At 41.3% G+C, this 16763-nt stretch overlaps 1 protein-coding gene across 2 annotated transcripts in view; it reads right to left on the bottom strand.

The window, feature by feature from the left end:
- The window catches only part of csnk1g2b (casein kinase 1, gamma 2b), a 32234-nt gene that overhangs the window by 14289 nt on the left and 1182 nt on the right, over positions 1–16763 (bottom strand). For both annotated transcript variants that reach the window (XM_079267411.1, XM_079267410.1), the window contains exons 2-3: positions 13712–14484; positions 2199–2268 (exon numbers count right to left, since the gene is read on the bottom strand). In XM_079267411.1, the coding sequence (XP_079123537.1) occupies positions 2199–2268; positions 13712–13888 (247 nt within the window). In that variant the 5' untranslated portion in view covers positions 13889–14484. The remainder of the gene's footprint in view (positions 1–2198; positions 2269–13711; positions 14485–16763) is intronic.

A 16763-nucleotide genomic window follows, 5' to 3' on the forward strand; every position in this document is an offset into this window, starting at 1 on the left:
GTGATAACGATAGTTTGGAGTAGGAATAGTCAATAGTCGATTAATCGGCCGCTATCCTTCCCCCGTGAAAAAAACCCAATAAACAACCTACTCTATTACAGAATGTACAAACTGGATAACTGTTGAACTGAACATCCAAGCAGTAATTATTTAAGAAATAACTAAATCAGTAAATCTGGATAACTGAACATCAAAAACCAAGTCATTTGATGATTCTGGAACTGAAGATCAACTAACCATAAAAAGGTGCGAGCCCTCATATTTAGGAGAGAAGTGAAAGTTCACCTCACCACCACATCAGCTGGAGTTTTACTTCTGTCGGCTACTTTTGCGTACACTTTTGCGTTTTTAAAAAAACATTTTTTTGTCACCCCGTATTCAATCCTTAGTTAATCACATGCACACAGATACTTTGAGCAAAATTGAAGGTCATTATGTATATGGAGCCTCTATATAAAATGAGTGGGGGGGACAGGCTCCTCACGATTCAATGCCAATTCACAGGGCTACGATAAGATTATAACAGGATTAGCAATTGTTCTTGATGCATCGTCTGTTGCGTTCAGGGGCAGCGGTTAGGAACGGCCAGCCCGGTGTCACAGAATTGTGACAGGCGATCATAACGTTGAGATTGAGAACTGAGTTTGAAATTTCTGATGATTGAGTTTTCTGCATCGAGTCGAAATCGTTAATGAGAGAATCGCAATGCGTCTAGGAATTGATCCCCCCCCCCCCCCCCCCATATAAAATGGTGATGTACGACAGCATGACTTGTGGCGGCTGAGCAGCCATTGGCAACTACACCATTACAATAGTTTGTAAAACCCTATCTGCACCAATTAGTCGATTGACCCTATTACAGACAGCTTTTGTTTTAGTTTGTCACAATTCAAGCGTTTGTGTAAAATAGGCGGTGGATGAGAGACTGCTGACAGAGCACATGGAAATATTGCTTTTCTACAGGTTTGATGCTTGTTGAACAGGTATTTTACTCATGAAGGTTACTGCTTGCAATGAACAACTGTGTGAAGCAATAGTGTAATCATGATCAGTGGGCATTTGGAAACACTTAGATGGCATCACACCTGTTCTACTGTCGCATGTCAGGGCTAGGAATATTGTTTTCATGTTGCACAACCCCAGACTTCATACAATAAGAAGAAGGCCGAAGGCCAGCAGTGGACTCAATGGAAGAAGGGAAGGTCAAGATGTGTTTAATGTGCCAGAGTAAACAACCAAAGGCAGAGAGAGACAACGAGCCAGGACCAGAGGAATCCTATGCTATTAGACAAATACCACTAGCTTGTATGCGTCAGCTTGGATTTTAAAGTTAGCTTCAGCTGAATTGTCTGGCTCCTCCTAATCATGACGAAAGAGGAAAGACTGTCTATGTACGTTGCCCCCTCCCTCCGACTGTTTTAGCAGTTGACGCATCACGTAAAGGAGAACATTGGCTAACCATAGTCCCTCTCACACATAGCTGCTGGTTGCGCTAGCATTAGCAAGCCTGGAGCAAAACATAAAGTTGTACATGAATGAGATTTGTTCTTCTGCAGTGGCAGTGAACACAAAAATGAGCCCACCAGCAATTGTGCTACATTAGGAGCGTAAACAGTTATTTAGGTCCTACCAACAGTGACATTAACCACAAGAAGAACAGTATGGCTTCAGCTATTGACACTCTCACTCATGGTAGAGCCTCTTGCCCAGCTACAACACTCTCTCAAAGGAGCATAAACGTGCTTCTAGTGACTGTCGAGAGTCTGACAGTAGCTTCTCATGGGTGGTTAGCTCTGACTACCGGATCGGCATCTCTGTCCATGCTACACTGAGCAGTGGTCAGTCAGTCTCCCCGTCTGTCTCCTAATTTGTTTCTAATTGTCTCACACAAGCTAAATCCGAAAATCTATACAAAAGAATCCACTCAGCTGAGTAAAACCAACATATTTAGCAAACTCCATATCAGAGTGTGAACATTAGAATTCAAGCTTTGTCCCATTGCTAGCTAATTTAACTACATAACAATAATGATAATGACATTGCCTTCTTTAATATCTCAAACACAAAAGTGTTGATCCAGCTGCACATAATTGTCTGTGGGTCTAAAGTCTGAGTTTTCTCTTCATGCCCATTCACATTTAACTCATTATGGTGTCGTCTGTCAGAGACTAATAAACTACACATTGCATCTCTCTTACCTGAATTCCCCAACTGTTTGTAAAATCTATACTCCAAATGGAGCTGTGGTGCCCTGGACTTTATAGGTTCCTGAAAGAGAAGAGAGGGGAAAAAGAGAACGGTGAGTGTTGAATAGAACATAGCCCACAAATCGGTCATTCAATAATCTTTCTCTGCGATGTTGGTTGGTCGGCTCAGTTAACCCTGCGGGGGGAGGGGGGGGGGGGGGGGGGGGAGAAACAGAGCATTGTGTATTTATTTAAAAGGTAATCTGTAAAGTCATTTTGAAACATCAATCCTTGCACGCCGTTCACTCACTACAACATCACTAAAAGCACAAGAAAGTAGTGTGTGAGTGACAACCTTGCATACACATCAACAGGATAATCTTGACCTGCAATTAACTTAAATACCTACAATACACTGTTGTAGTTTCAATGCCTAATATAACTTAACTTCAGTCTCGGGTCAGACTTGTGGGATGGGAGAGGATAAAGAGCACTTCCAGCTGGTGAACAGCAGGTTTTTGTGCTGACATGGCAGGTAATCAAGCCGCTGGGACATATTGTTCATTATATCGCTAGCTCCAGCTTTACAACCTAAAGTGTAATCTGATTAACCCCACTCTTATGATGACAAGGGCATTATAGACAAACGTGAAGAGGACAGAACAAACAAATACACACCCAACTTAATTCCTTTCCTTAATCTTAAATAGCTGTGCCACAGCCTAAAGCCCCCCTTTTCACACTCTGCCAACCATACTGGCTTTACAGGAGTCCAAAGATGTACGATATCTTGTTTGGCATATCAGAGATTACTTATCAATTTGACAAACGATATGAAACAGCCATACATAACAGTTACCTCTATTGTAAGGCCTTTTTTTCTTTACTTACACATTTATGAAAATGCCTCACAACTTCTCAAGAGGTGCTTGATTGAGATTATATCTTTCCCATGTGCATCTGATTCCAAAGCACTTCCGTTTCAAATTATATAAACTAAAATCTGAAAACTTTTAAGCCCCCACATTCACTCCATTAAATCAGAAGCATTTCTCTTCTGGTGCCCTCCTAACACGTAGGCGCGCGCGCACACACACACACACACACACACACACACACACACACACACACACACACACACACACACACACACACACACACACACACACACACACACACACACACACACACACACACACACACACACACACACACACACACACACACACACACACACACACACACACACACACACACACACACACACACACACACACACACACACACACACACTATGCGCTGTGTTCACCAAAGTAAGGACCTTCCTCTTTCATCCTTTTCAATAACCAGTCTCAGTCCTATGGGATCACCACTGTTTCTGTGTTGTACAAGTTGTGGAAGTCCCAGATATCCCGGGACACTAAACGCCGTCTGGGTTCATAACATCATCCAGAGGCGATCGGTCAATTTCATCAAGCTGTATTCACTGTATCTAGCAAGTTGAGTGGTTTACTATAGCTGTATGCTATGCTAACATTGTAGCAGCTCCATCAACACTCAATATAAGGTTATCTCGGCGTAAATACTGCAGCGTCTTTTTCATTGTTTGTACCATATGGTTTATACACATACATTTATACATAGTTTTGTCCGGTCTCTACTAATATGAGGTATCGTAGAGCTCTGGTTGCCAGCTACAGTATTTGTTTCCTGATTCAACAACAGCAGGACGTTAATGATGACAGGAGGAGCATCTCAACGCTGATAGGCTTTCACAACACAGCGTCGAGCGAATTTATCGCCAGAGTAAATTTCGCCTTCACTCGCGTCTTTGCACTGACTTTGTATGTAAAGTCTGTTTGGCGTAAACACAGCATACAGCACGATCCGCTCCGGGTGCTAGCCAGAGATGTTTGGATGTTTTGAGGTGAAGGCAGAGACAGAGCAGGAGCCCTATGGTCCTTTCTGTGTTGCTGAGATTTATATTCCAACACGTCTGTTTTAAGTGGGAGGGTCTGTGTCAATGTCATCAAACACCTGATTGGCTAATGTTAATAACCAGTTTTCTATGCTTGCATGTCTTCTGAGGGACAGGGAACATGCAATGGCTAATAAGAGAAATGCATTGATATTTTATCATTTTTGTTATATGCAGGCATGCATGAGGGCTAGAGAGTGAGAGAGTGAAAGACGGGAGGCAATGCAGAGGAGTGGAGGCCTGTGGGAGGAAGACACGTGACCCGTCTCGGAGGCGGAGAGTCATCTACCGCCCACATGGACAACGAGCATGTCACCAACAAGTCAGGCCATGCCAATGAGGAGAGGAAAAGAAAATATCAAATATATAAATTAATCAAAGCAGATGGCGCCAAACCACAGGACCCTAAAACAGCTTACAATCGGAAAGAGAGGCTTATGTCAGCTTTACGTACTTAAGAGTCATCTCTATTCATAGCAGATGGGCTAAGCTATGGCTGTGCAAATGACCAGAACCGAGCTGCAAATGTCTGATGTAACATCATCGCATATAAGACAAGGATTTTTCACAGCCCCTGCTCATATCAAATAATCTTTGATCTGCTCCCTGTGCAGACATGCTGCCACGACATGGCAGGGCAGCACCCACAGAAGCACTTTTGTAAAAGGGAATGTATTCTGGCTATTGCTGGGCGGTATACCGATTCATCCGGTATACTGGTTTTAATTTCCTGTGCAATTTGTATTTTTCATATACAGCCGTGAAGAGCGCTACGACCAGGGGGACCTGCGAGTGCATTGAGAGGGGTATCAACTGTGTACCCTTTCCACGCATGGTTAGAACACTGCAATTAATACCCACAACTAACTATTTGACAGGGTAAAACACCATGGCACACAACAATTTGTGACAGAAACAACTTGTAAAATTAATAGTTTTACAAATTACAAATTTACACCACCAAAGGGGTAACTTTATAGCTGCGAGCTAGCCACAAAACAGTTGGGAGAGGCTCCGTCGCTACGGCACATTAAAGAAAAGAAAAAAGAGATTGAGGTTGAAGAAAGTGAGTCCGGAGATGCACTACAAGAACTTGTGTTCGAGGGGGGAGCTGTGTCTGTTTGGAAGTTTTTTGGTTGTAAAAAAAATCCAAGACATAGTGGAATACAGAGTGCGATTGAGGTTGTTGAATTCAAGGCCGCCAGAAGGACGGATCAATGATTATGATGAGACTACAGACTGTCCAGAAGGACGGGATCAATGATTATGATGAGACTACAGACAGTCGAGGACGGGATAAATGATTAAACCACTGGATTCGATGTCGGGCCGGGTCAAAAGTACTTTCTCAATATTGTACCAACAACACCGATTGTTACAGTCGCCCACTTTTCTACAACAGACCATTTGTCAGTTTTATAACTGTTAAAAAGAGTTTGTTTTGAACAGAAAGTTCAAACTAACTCATTGATGTTCAAGGTTTTTTTCTACTACTTTGCAGTTTGCACGGTAAATTATTTGAAACATTCTGCAACTGTTCCATGCATTCTGATTTCTTCATTTTTTTGAACAATATTGTGGGGTCAAGCACACCCTACAGAAATTAAAGCCGTAAGAAAATATATTTATACATTCTATTTCTATGTACTCCTGAGTATATCATAAGTCACCATAAACATAGACAAAGGCCATGCCAAATAAAAATGAACACAGTGTCACACTGAAACCACCCAAATGTTAAAAAAAAAAGAATACTGTGATATTGATTTTTTTTGTCATATCGCCCAGAACTAATTTCTCCTCAGCATATATCCAAAAAATGAAGTCAGCTTCAGCCGTCATCTTATCCCCTTTGGTATTAGTATCATCAAAACTTCTGTTGCCTTTTATATAAATTTAGTGTTGCAACATTTGCAGGGCAAAATAAAAGGCAAAAAAAAACATACTTCAACTTGATTCATTTTGTAATACTTAACTGGAGTGTAAGTTTTGAATACCCGGTACGGTGTCACGCAGAGAGCAGCTTTTTGCCAAGTGTGGTGGACCATGTCCAGGACAGCTGACCCCAGACCAGAAGGGCCCTTCCCTGTCCAACCTGCTGCGACAGGAACCTCTCTGCCTCAGCTGTTACACGCTGCAGCTGTGTATCTGGGCTCGTGACATATTGTGTTGCATCATGCGGTCTAGGTGTATCCTGTCTTTGAAATGGACCTTTCCTGATTTGTGGCCGTTCAGGCCTTTTGCCAGTTTTTGTCCGTCTGACATTTCGATGACTGAAACATACATTTTGTTTTACGTGCGTGTACATATATCTGTCTTAAGGCTCAGACTCTCCTTTCCAATGCCATTACATCTCAGTGGTCTATAACACTGTTTCACTTAATTTTGGGCAATATTAGCAGTGAAACTGCTCAAATGACAAAATAAAAAATTCTGTGCATCTGATAAATCGTCTTTGTCATGTATACGGGTTGTTTAACGGGTTGAATACAGACATGAAAATGAACTCATCTTGTGTGCCTGCAGGTTAACAGTTTTGGTTGCATTGCTGATTTCTTTGTCCAGTTTTAGAGTTAATACCTCCCCAAATCAGACCACATGCTACCAGAACTGCAGTTTCTGCCGTTGTTATACCATACTCACATGTTCGTGCCCGTTAAAGGACCACAACAACCAATACGATATCACCATTCTTCAGCCACTCTTATCTGCTGGCAATCACGACGATGACTGAATGGACGACGGACATGAGCATATAGTGACTTCTACTAGCTGCTGCTCAAAGCTAAAACGCTTACAGATATGTCAATATCAGCACAAGCAGCAAATACTTCCCGAGTGGGATCAAATCCTGTATTTACAACATCCTGGGGATGAGTGTGAGATGGACTGTTGCATGCCATTTCAAGGATCTCTTAGAATAAAACACTTGAAGCTAGTATAAACATATGATTACGGTATGTCATGACGGATTAGGTGGTGGTTTCTGTATTTCAACCTGTGGTCGCCTCCGTAGACTTGTGTGGATGGAGCAAGCCATCAGCACCACACACACAGTCCTCTTCCTGGGATTAACCAACTCTGCATATGATGTCATCTGGGCTAAATCTGATCTCTGCTCCACCACAGCTGAGAAAGATCAGAATTGACCTATGCGACAGGATGGAGTAATCACCCCCAAATGAAAGGGAGGGGGCAGCGAGTAACAGATATGTAACAATAAACCACGGCCTTCACACTGTGTGCCGCATATCCTTTGAGTTGTGGACTGTTGGTTGGATAAAACAAACTATTTAAGGAAGTAAACATGGACATGTTCCACTTTGTTCTGACATTTTATAGACGAAAAATCAATTGATCATGAAATAAATTAAATAAAGAAGTTAGTTGCAGCCCCACAGTCAAGTCGAATACATTTTAACTTTTTAATATTACCATTGGTAATTCACCAATATTGTAAAATTATTGATTTCCCACATTACTTACTAGACACATGATGCCATGTTGTGGTGAACTAGAAAAGGGGATCCTGTAAAACAGACATCTGCGATGATGTAATACAACACTTATAAACACATCTGTGTTGTTTATCATGTGTAAAGCCAATCTGACATTTAACGTGCACATATGTATGCCTATGTGAGCCATATTCAGGGGAACAGACCCAGCATTATGCATGAGGCCCAGAATAGACCCTGACCTTCGCCCTGTAAACCAACTCACAATATGCAACCTGCAATGTGACTCCCCTCATCTTAGACAGAGCAACTCAAACATCTAAATAGTGCATGTCTACTCAGCAGCCTTCACAGAGGAAGTAATGATGTTAACTCTAAAGCTAAAACAAATGGAAAGGATGGGAAGTGTGTGTGTGAGTTTCTCCATTCATGCAGTCTTTATGATCAGAGGTGTCTTTGGCTGGGAGGTGGTGTTAAGGAGCGAGTGGTGTCAGAGAGCAACAGCCGGCCGGCGTCCAGCACTTCTCCTGTTTCAGCTCAGATTTAACACACCCAGATGGAGCCATCAGCTGCCTTCCAAAATGCAGAGCGATAACCTAGCACTGGTTGAAATCAGCCAGAATTAGACATCAATTGAATGTTCTGGGGAATTTGAACAAAGGGGGTGTAATTGTGGCCTTTGACCCAGGTTCACTTCATGTACCAATTGAGACGAATTATCGTGATGTAGACGAGACGATTAACATTGATTGTGTTGAAATTGAATTGTTCCATTTCGAAGGTGCTGAGGAAGAGGTGTGGTGCAGCTAACTGAACGGCGAGATGGCCTTGGAATAGTTAATGGTGTATCGAGTCATCTCATTGTCAACACTGAAGATGGCTTCCACAGAAGTTCAAATTTAATGTCTATTATCAGGCCGAGGGATGCCCCCCCCCCCCCGGAACCCGGTTCTAAACGGGAACCGATAAGATAGTAGTAAATACTTGGAGTATCGATAAGGTCCGGAGTTAACTGTTGTGTTCAATACATAGTTATTAATAAGGGAAGCAGCTGTATGGTTTAACTTTATTGAGTCCCATGCTGGTAAGGAATATTGTTTATTTTATACATTTGTTGTTGGCATTGAAATAGCCTAGCCTACAATAGTGAGTTATTTAAACATTGCTGCTCAAGAACAACTATTTGTTGACGTAAGAATAATAAAGCAATATTGATTATTTTCTTATTTGTCTTTCACAAAACAAACGAGTTTTGATAAGGAACCCAATCGATAAGAGTACTGGTGTCGATAAAATCCTTAATCAGGCCGTGGGTGGACCTAAGAGAGCTGTCATATACTTCTCAAAATTATTCTGAGTGAAAACATTTCTTCAGATCGTTTTGACATATGGAAATAGGTATGACTCAGGAAGTTGAAACGGCCTTTGTCAATTTAAGATATCAGCTTTTATGTCAAATGTGGCTCTTTAGCAGCATGTTTTATAGTCTGTGGAAGGCAGACACAGCACAGTGGTGCCAGAGATCTAAACAAACAGGCAGGGGAAGTTCCACTCTTGTGAACACAAGAGGCAATTCTCCTTTGTCATTGAATACTGGAGCGAGGCGTGGCATAAGTTCAACGTACTGTATCGTACTCATTTGTTTAACTTTGAGCTTGTACATAATATAAATGTTTTCTATTGGGTCCTGGCAGTTAGGGATTTTATCACAAATCATCTGATTTGGTTATTTTGGCTCTTGTTTGCCACTTTAAAGACAGCTATGAAAGGACAGTGGAAACTCATGGCAGTCACCTCAATCACAATGGAGAAAGTGTGAGAAACTTAACTCTTAAATGGAAAATGTGATGAGCTTTGCCATGAACTACGATGTACACTTACAAGGTATAATTACACAGCACTTACTGCTCTATAGGCACACCCCCCCCCCCCCTTAATCAAACCTGTTGTGTGTGCTGTCACAATTTGCACTGTTTGTTGTTGTTGCTACTCGGAAGTCAGCAACATTTAGACTCAGGAACATTTAGACTCTCCTGTGCAGGTTGTGTGACCGATACTAAATTATCCATGACGCAAAAACGTATCTGTGTGAATGTACTGTGTTGTAATGGCTACTGATTCAGAGGATTAGCTAGTTGACTGAAGGTAGGCTTTTACATGCTGTTGACAAAGGATTTATTCATGCAGCCTGCCCAAAATGCTCTCTGGAGAGCCCGAGCAGAGTACGGAAGAACTTAAATCGTCAAAATGTCACTTTAATTCCAGCCAAACATGCAGTCGGTGCTTTTGTGCCTTCGAAGTTCTTTGACAACTGCCTCATTGCCGGCTGGTGTAAGCTGCTGAGGTAGACTGCAACAAGAGTTGCTTATCATGCTTCAGTGGGAGGCAGACAGGGGAGTTCAGTACAACATCTCAGATTTCCTTCAGCGTATCACGACTGACCAGCACCGCGAGTGGCTTCACTCACATTAACAACCCGACTCTTGTGCCTCTGCATCAGTGACTCAGCCAGCGAAAATAAAAAATATCTGCCTGACGCATTCCAATGCTCCCCATACATACAGAACAACTACATACCAGTGAGCGAGCGAGCAAATAAATAAATAAGAAAATATATATAAAAAAAAAAAAATATATATATATATATATATATATATATATATATATATATATATATATATTTATTAATGAAATACTGCAAGCATCATTAATCTTTCTTTTGGCCACTTGGGTGCAATACTCCACAACAAGCTCACATCATTGCCTCAAAACGTTGTTTTGGCCCACATCTTATCTGCCAATCGACACATCTAGCAGACATGCAGCTATATCAACAATCATCAGGATCAGATATCTGGCAACGTGTAAGCCCATCATTTACTCTTCTTATAACTCGGTTTGGTTCTTTACCAAGTTAGAGTTCTTGTTTTTTTTTTAAACAGCTGCCTGGTGCAACTGTAAACAACACTGATGAGAGCAGTGAGACTGAATCTAACAGTACATTTGCAGTCTGGTAAAGCAAAAACAATGAGCACAAAGATGCTAAAACAAGCTGTAGAGCTGAGGGGAACTACGGAGTCAGGTGATAATTGTCTGTGGGTTATCATTTGTGCAGCTTCAAAGATTTAACTGAGATTCCAGTCACTTTTTTACTATGAAACAGTTTTCATTAACACGAGACTACAAACCTAGCTAGCTAACTGGGTTGTCTCTAACTTACATGATGCACTCCGCTAGATCCTTTCCTTAGATAACGACAACCCTCTTTGTCTTTTTTTGAAAAGACAATAACAGCCTTGTTTCTTGCTTTAGCTGATAAAGTCCACAGGCAACACTCGTCATTTCAGCTGGGTCCATCAAGTTCACAGGCTAAAAATAAGAAGCCTGGACTACCATTGTATTTTTTGATGACAAAGAGCAATTTCATTTTCAAGTCTGAAATCAATCTGTGCTTTGAACAAGCCAACATACATCAGGTAAAACACTGCTCTGTATGTACATGGCTGGCACACAATGCACAGTAGGTCTCTGTCTTTGTCTCCCTGTATCTCCAATATTGCCCTGCCCCCCCCCCCCCCCCCCCCCGCTCAGCTATGGGAGGCGCATTTTGTACAATACGTCCCAACACTGTAACATTCATTTATTACACTCCTCCCATATGGGGATGATATTACAGCCACTTGTCATTGTCAAAAGTGTTTGTCGACACAATGAGGCCTCCAATTGGTTTATTACTTATGGTACCAGCAGCATGTCTCACAGGCACCTCATCTGTCAAAGACCAACTACATGCAAAGGGACTATAATACAATACAAGCTGTAAGATAAGATAATGGCAGAGAGCGAGAGCAAAAGCATTAATAAAAATTGTATAATTCAGTGGTGAGATCAACGTTTCAGGGAAAAAGAGGATTAGATGATAATTTGCTGAGTAGACAGTTATGTCATCATGCCAGGGGAGTGCATTGGTGGCAATAGTGGCTTGTTTCTACGTTAAGCCTAGACAGAAAGCAGGCATTAAATGCTGCCATTTCTTTAAGACACTGGGATCTCCCCTTGAGAGTACAGCCTGCAGTGTACATACAGCAGCAGCTATATGGTCCTGCCTCCATCACATAAGCGTTTGTCAGTGTGAGAAAGCATCCAGCTGAACCAAAGACTGAACCACTGTCTCGACAAGGCCTGCTAACAAAGAAGACCTTTCAGCACTCTGCAGTCCCCCCCCCTTCTCTCTTGCTTTCTGCAGCAGCAGTCACAGCAGTTCCAGATCCACTGGCAGAGGATCTTGTGCACTGGCCTGCCATACGTCTCTATCTCTGCTATCACATGGTGGAGCAGGGAGACGCTGGCGTTCACCTTTGTCCCAGGTGCAGGCAGGCTCCACCCACAGGCCCTGCTCTGAGAGTTGGTACACAGGACACTCAGCACATAAAGGCACCACCTCAACACTGAGTCATCATTATGTGCTGTCCTGCAGAGGCTGCCATCTACAATTCATTGAGTTGCAACAAAGGAGAAAGATTAAACTAGTTTCAACAAGACAGATAACAAATCACACTTTGACACCTAAACAAAGTTTCCTTTTTGGTTTCCTCGTAGATCAACACTTCAACAATGACAAAGTAAGAATTAACATGGGAGAAGGCCTCTCCATACAAAGCGTAAAAACACCAGCGCATGGGTCGAAAACTACTTAGAAAATAAGTCAAATTTGTGTTGTTTGTTTTGAAAATAGAAGCCAAAAAGATATATGTATATTAAATTAGGCCACTGGAGTCATTAATGTAACAAGAAAACATTAATCACCACCTGAAATTAGTCCTCAAAATGAAATCATAATTAATCCAGAGTGCTTGCCCTACTACTAGCTGGGCTTTGTGCTTGTTGACACCATTAACTCACTTCCTATTGTCACTTTTACATTCAAATAAACGCTGGGTCCAATAAGCTACAGGATCCATGGCGCAATGTTATGGCCCCAATGCCAGATACAGATATAGCTGGACACCATGGGGATAAAAATACCCAAACAGATGGGAGGGTTCACAGGCAGCCAGCACTAGAGATTTTAGAGAGGCAAACTGCAATTACAGCTGTTTGCTAACCTCTGCCTTCTATGTGGTTAGCAAAGCCTTCAGTGGATGCCCGTTTAGAGATAATAACCTTGCTGGGCGATACGGTGTGGTGGAGATGACGCCAAGCCCACCATTCAGCTCCAGTAGGACTACTTAACTGGAGTCTGAGTTATGCCGTGCTTATATTAAGACATTGCGAGAGAGAGAAAAACATCTGCCAGTGATCAAAGCGCTACAAGTGGCAAAACATTTATGGCAAAGAAAAGATAAGAGAAAAGTTGATGTGCGGAGGAAATCGTTGAGTAGTCACTACCTGGAATCTAACAATCGGAAAACAAAGAGGCCCTGACATTGAATGTGGTTTCTCACAGCTTGTCTAAATGCTACTTAACCAGTGGCTCTGAAAAAAGGGGGTTGTATTATGTATGTTATTGATTGATCGATCATAGGGCCTGGTGTGAGCATATTAGAGGGAGAGCTTTCACAAGAATTGACATTAAGTCTCTATAACTAAGGACAATGTAGGCTAGACAGGGAGCTTGAAGCTTTGGATTTTCCAAAGACTATTTTTACATTTGTGAAACCTTCAAGGCATGAATTTCGGTCCAGAGGAGAGCAAGTAAGTCATACCACACTTGTTTACAAACACTTCGAGGAACTAAAAAAAGTTAAGCTAAAAGATAAAGTTAATTTCATCTTGCCTGCCCTTTGAAAAAGAAACAAGTCAAGATCTGATTTAAGATGTTATCCAATCAAGTCGTCTTCACCTCTTTGATAAACACAGGGAGAGAATGGTTGACTCATTAACAGTACATGCGGCCAACCTGTGGGAGGAGGGTGTGGCTGACAGTTTACTTCCTGTCTTTGACTCTCTTAGGTCAAAGAGTCTTCACATAGGATGTGGGTTGATATTGAAAATATACCAGAACAGTAATGTAATGTACATAATACGTGAAATTGTGAGTTCATTTTTTTTTTTATGCGTTACTTCACCAACCCTGAGAATGCACTTACCAATTTGATGGCCACATATTCGTTAGTATAGAGATTTTTTCCCAACCGCAGCTCTCCAAAGTTCCCGCAGCCAATTTTTTTACCCACACGGAAGTTTGGGCCAACCATAAGAACTCCAGAATTGGTCCCTGAACTCCGGCCCCCATGTCCAGTCCTGCTGCCTGTTGTCTTAGACATCTTTTTCCCTTCCTCTGTCTCTCCCTTGCCCCCTCTCTTATCAAAATCAATAAGCTTGTGATACCCTGGCCTCTCCACGGTTATTCTTCAGCCATGCAAACTCCAGTAATGACAGAGGACACTTTAGGGAGGGGTAGGGAGACAGAACCTCACAGGACAGAGGAAAGGTGTTGCTGTTAAAATGTGCAATGGTTCAGAAGACACTTGAATGAGCCGAAGTGCCCCGTGTGTCAATCCGACAGCTCTTCTGGCGAGTGCTTCCCTTTTTTACTTTGAGTTCCTTGTTTACTAGAGGGGCTCCAGCTCCAGTCTCAGAGTAGCATGTCCCTGCCTGAACAATAGGCAGGTTGTGCAAGGACGTGCCCACAGACACGCATACAATACTAGTCATAAAAAAGCACTCCGAAAGCCAGCTACTGCATCCACAAGGCCACGTGGGAACATCTCCGGGAGTTCCTCATTCCTTCTGGTCAGCCTTCAGTGAGACAGTGAACACTCTCCATGCTGCAGGGCTGCATCAGACGTGGCAACCCAGAGTCAAAGACAACAGCGACGAGAAAGATGGGTAACCGATGGGTTTGATGTTAGCTGGGTATCTGAAAAAGCAAAAACAGACATAAATCAGTCCATTTTCTGTAGGTAAAACAACATGGATCATCTGTTACACATAAAGTCAGCCATTATTATTCTTACAATATCTTTATTTCTATTAAATATAACTGGGCAATATATCGATACGAGACTAGATTTAGTCTCGTAATTAGAATTGCAACAATTAGTCGACAAATCGACTAGTCGATTGGCAGAAAAATTATTTTGGACTGACAAAACATTTCAAGAAATCACTTTGGACTTTGAGAAACCACTTTACCACTATTTTTTGACATTTTATAGAACAAATGATTAAAGTAGAAAATAATCAAGAGATTAATCGATAATGAAAATAATCATTTGTTGAAGCCCTAATTGTAATGATGTAACATTGTGTCTCTTTTCGTGATTTAAAAAATATCAGATTTTCTCCGTATCACCCAGTCCTATGTTTATACTTCTTTTTTTTCTTTATGAAGAAAACAATATTTACTAAACTGCAGATGAGATGCCATCTCTCCAGAAGCTATCCCAGTCAAGCACTAAAAGCATAATCTGTGAAGCAATCAATAAAACCAAAATATTGGATAACTAAATTATCTGTTCTCATAACACTTCATGGTCATGATTGATGGAGATTAAAACTTTAACCTTTTACTTGAAGATCAAATTATGTCTACCGTGGCTGTTCCTCACTACAGCTGAAATGAGATCTTGCTCCAGACCGGCACAAGGCAAATTCAATAAAGCAATCAATATTAGCGGATATATTCCAAGGAGGACCTAAGGCTTGAAAATAAAAAAAGATCTCTTTTACAATGAATCTATTCCTTGAAAGCCCAAAACAGTGCCTTACAGGGATTCTGTAGATGCCTAATGTATCCAATGTTGTTGAAACACTAATGACCTCAGTTTTAGGCTCAATCCTGAACAGCTTTTTCAGATTTATAGATGCTCAGATAAATACAAAATAAGAAAGAAAAAACATCTTCACACTTCTTGTAATGAGTAATAATACACATCCAACAGGTAAGGATTAAAAAAGTTTTTTAAAAAATTACAAGATACAGAGATACGCCATACACTACAACAGACACAATTTGAGACACAAACTTTAATAATGGCAATAATTTCAGTTATCATCGGTGGTGTAACTACACCATCTCTGTGCCGCGTTTTGCCAACAATCACATGTGGACGACTCTGCCCAGAGAGCAGGTAATGCAGGCACTAGCAATTGGCAGCTACTCTTTCCTATGGAAAGGCACTTACACGGATCAATGACTGCTGTAATGTTTCGTCTCATCATTAGATTTGCATCATTGGGAAGCATATTAAAGGGAGATTTGGATACGGCCTACACTACAGCTAGTTCAGCTGTGCGTGAACTAACAGCCATCACAGGATTAAAACACAGTACAATCAGACATTATACTGATAAGTGAACACGCGTCTGTAAAATATTCATTAAAATCTTTACACATGATACCTTTGTGATTTTAATTTGTTCGACCGAAAGTTTATTGCACAATTGGAGGGATGACGTTTTCTTGAGACACAGTTATATTAAAATGAAACTAGCTACAGCCTGAAATATTTTAAGGTGAGAGTTACTAAACACACTCAACACACCCAATGAAGTCCCATTAAAATCTTGAGAATGTCTGTACTCTAAGTGCAGTCGGCACGCCTGAGAAAAGGAACACATTTGTAAAGCCAGGTATGCAGTCAATCATTACAACGTCTGTCTTCCTTCTAGCATGCTGCATGGCAATACTTACTGTAGGAAATGAGAAGAGACTAGCCTGCTTGGTCACAAGATTTGGAAGCACAATAAACGAGGTAGGTAAAAAGCAAAGTCTAATGGTCACAACAACCATTTAAATGGAAAAATGCACTACAACAAGCACTTCATTTATCAAGGTGACACAAAAAGCACTCTTTTAAAAAACAAATGTGATAATCATTGAATATGAGAAAGGATAGAGGTGTCCCTAGAAAACAACAAATAGATCAAGATCTAAATAACTTACTGTAACTAACTAACTTTTTGGCCATCTTGGCCCACATAAAAAGACTTGGACTTAGGAAGTTAAGCATTGTTTTTCATGTCAACTGACTGAGTAGTAGTCGGTACATGCAATACAAAGACAAACAAAACTGTGAATGATACCTCACCGAAACCTAACGTCAGCGTACTACAAGTTCATGTTGTCGTCAGTTCAGTTCATAATAACACGACGCAAGACAATTTCAAAGAATTATAAATATGAATTAAATTAGC

This window comes from Melanostigma gelatinosum (assembly GCF_949748355.1).
Source record: "Melanostigma gelatinosum genome assembly, chromosome: 4".
Classification (NCBI taxonomy): domain Eukaryota; kingdom Metazoa; phylum Chordata; class Actinopteri; order Perciformes; family Zoarcidae; genus Melanostigma; species Melanostigma gelatinosum.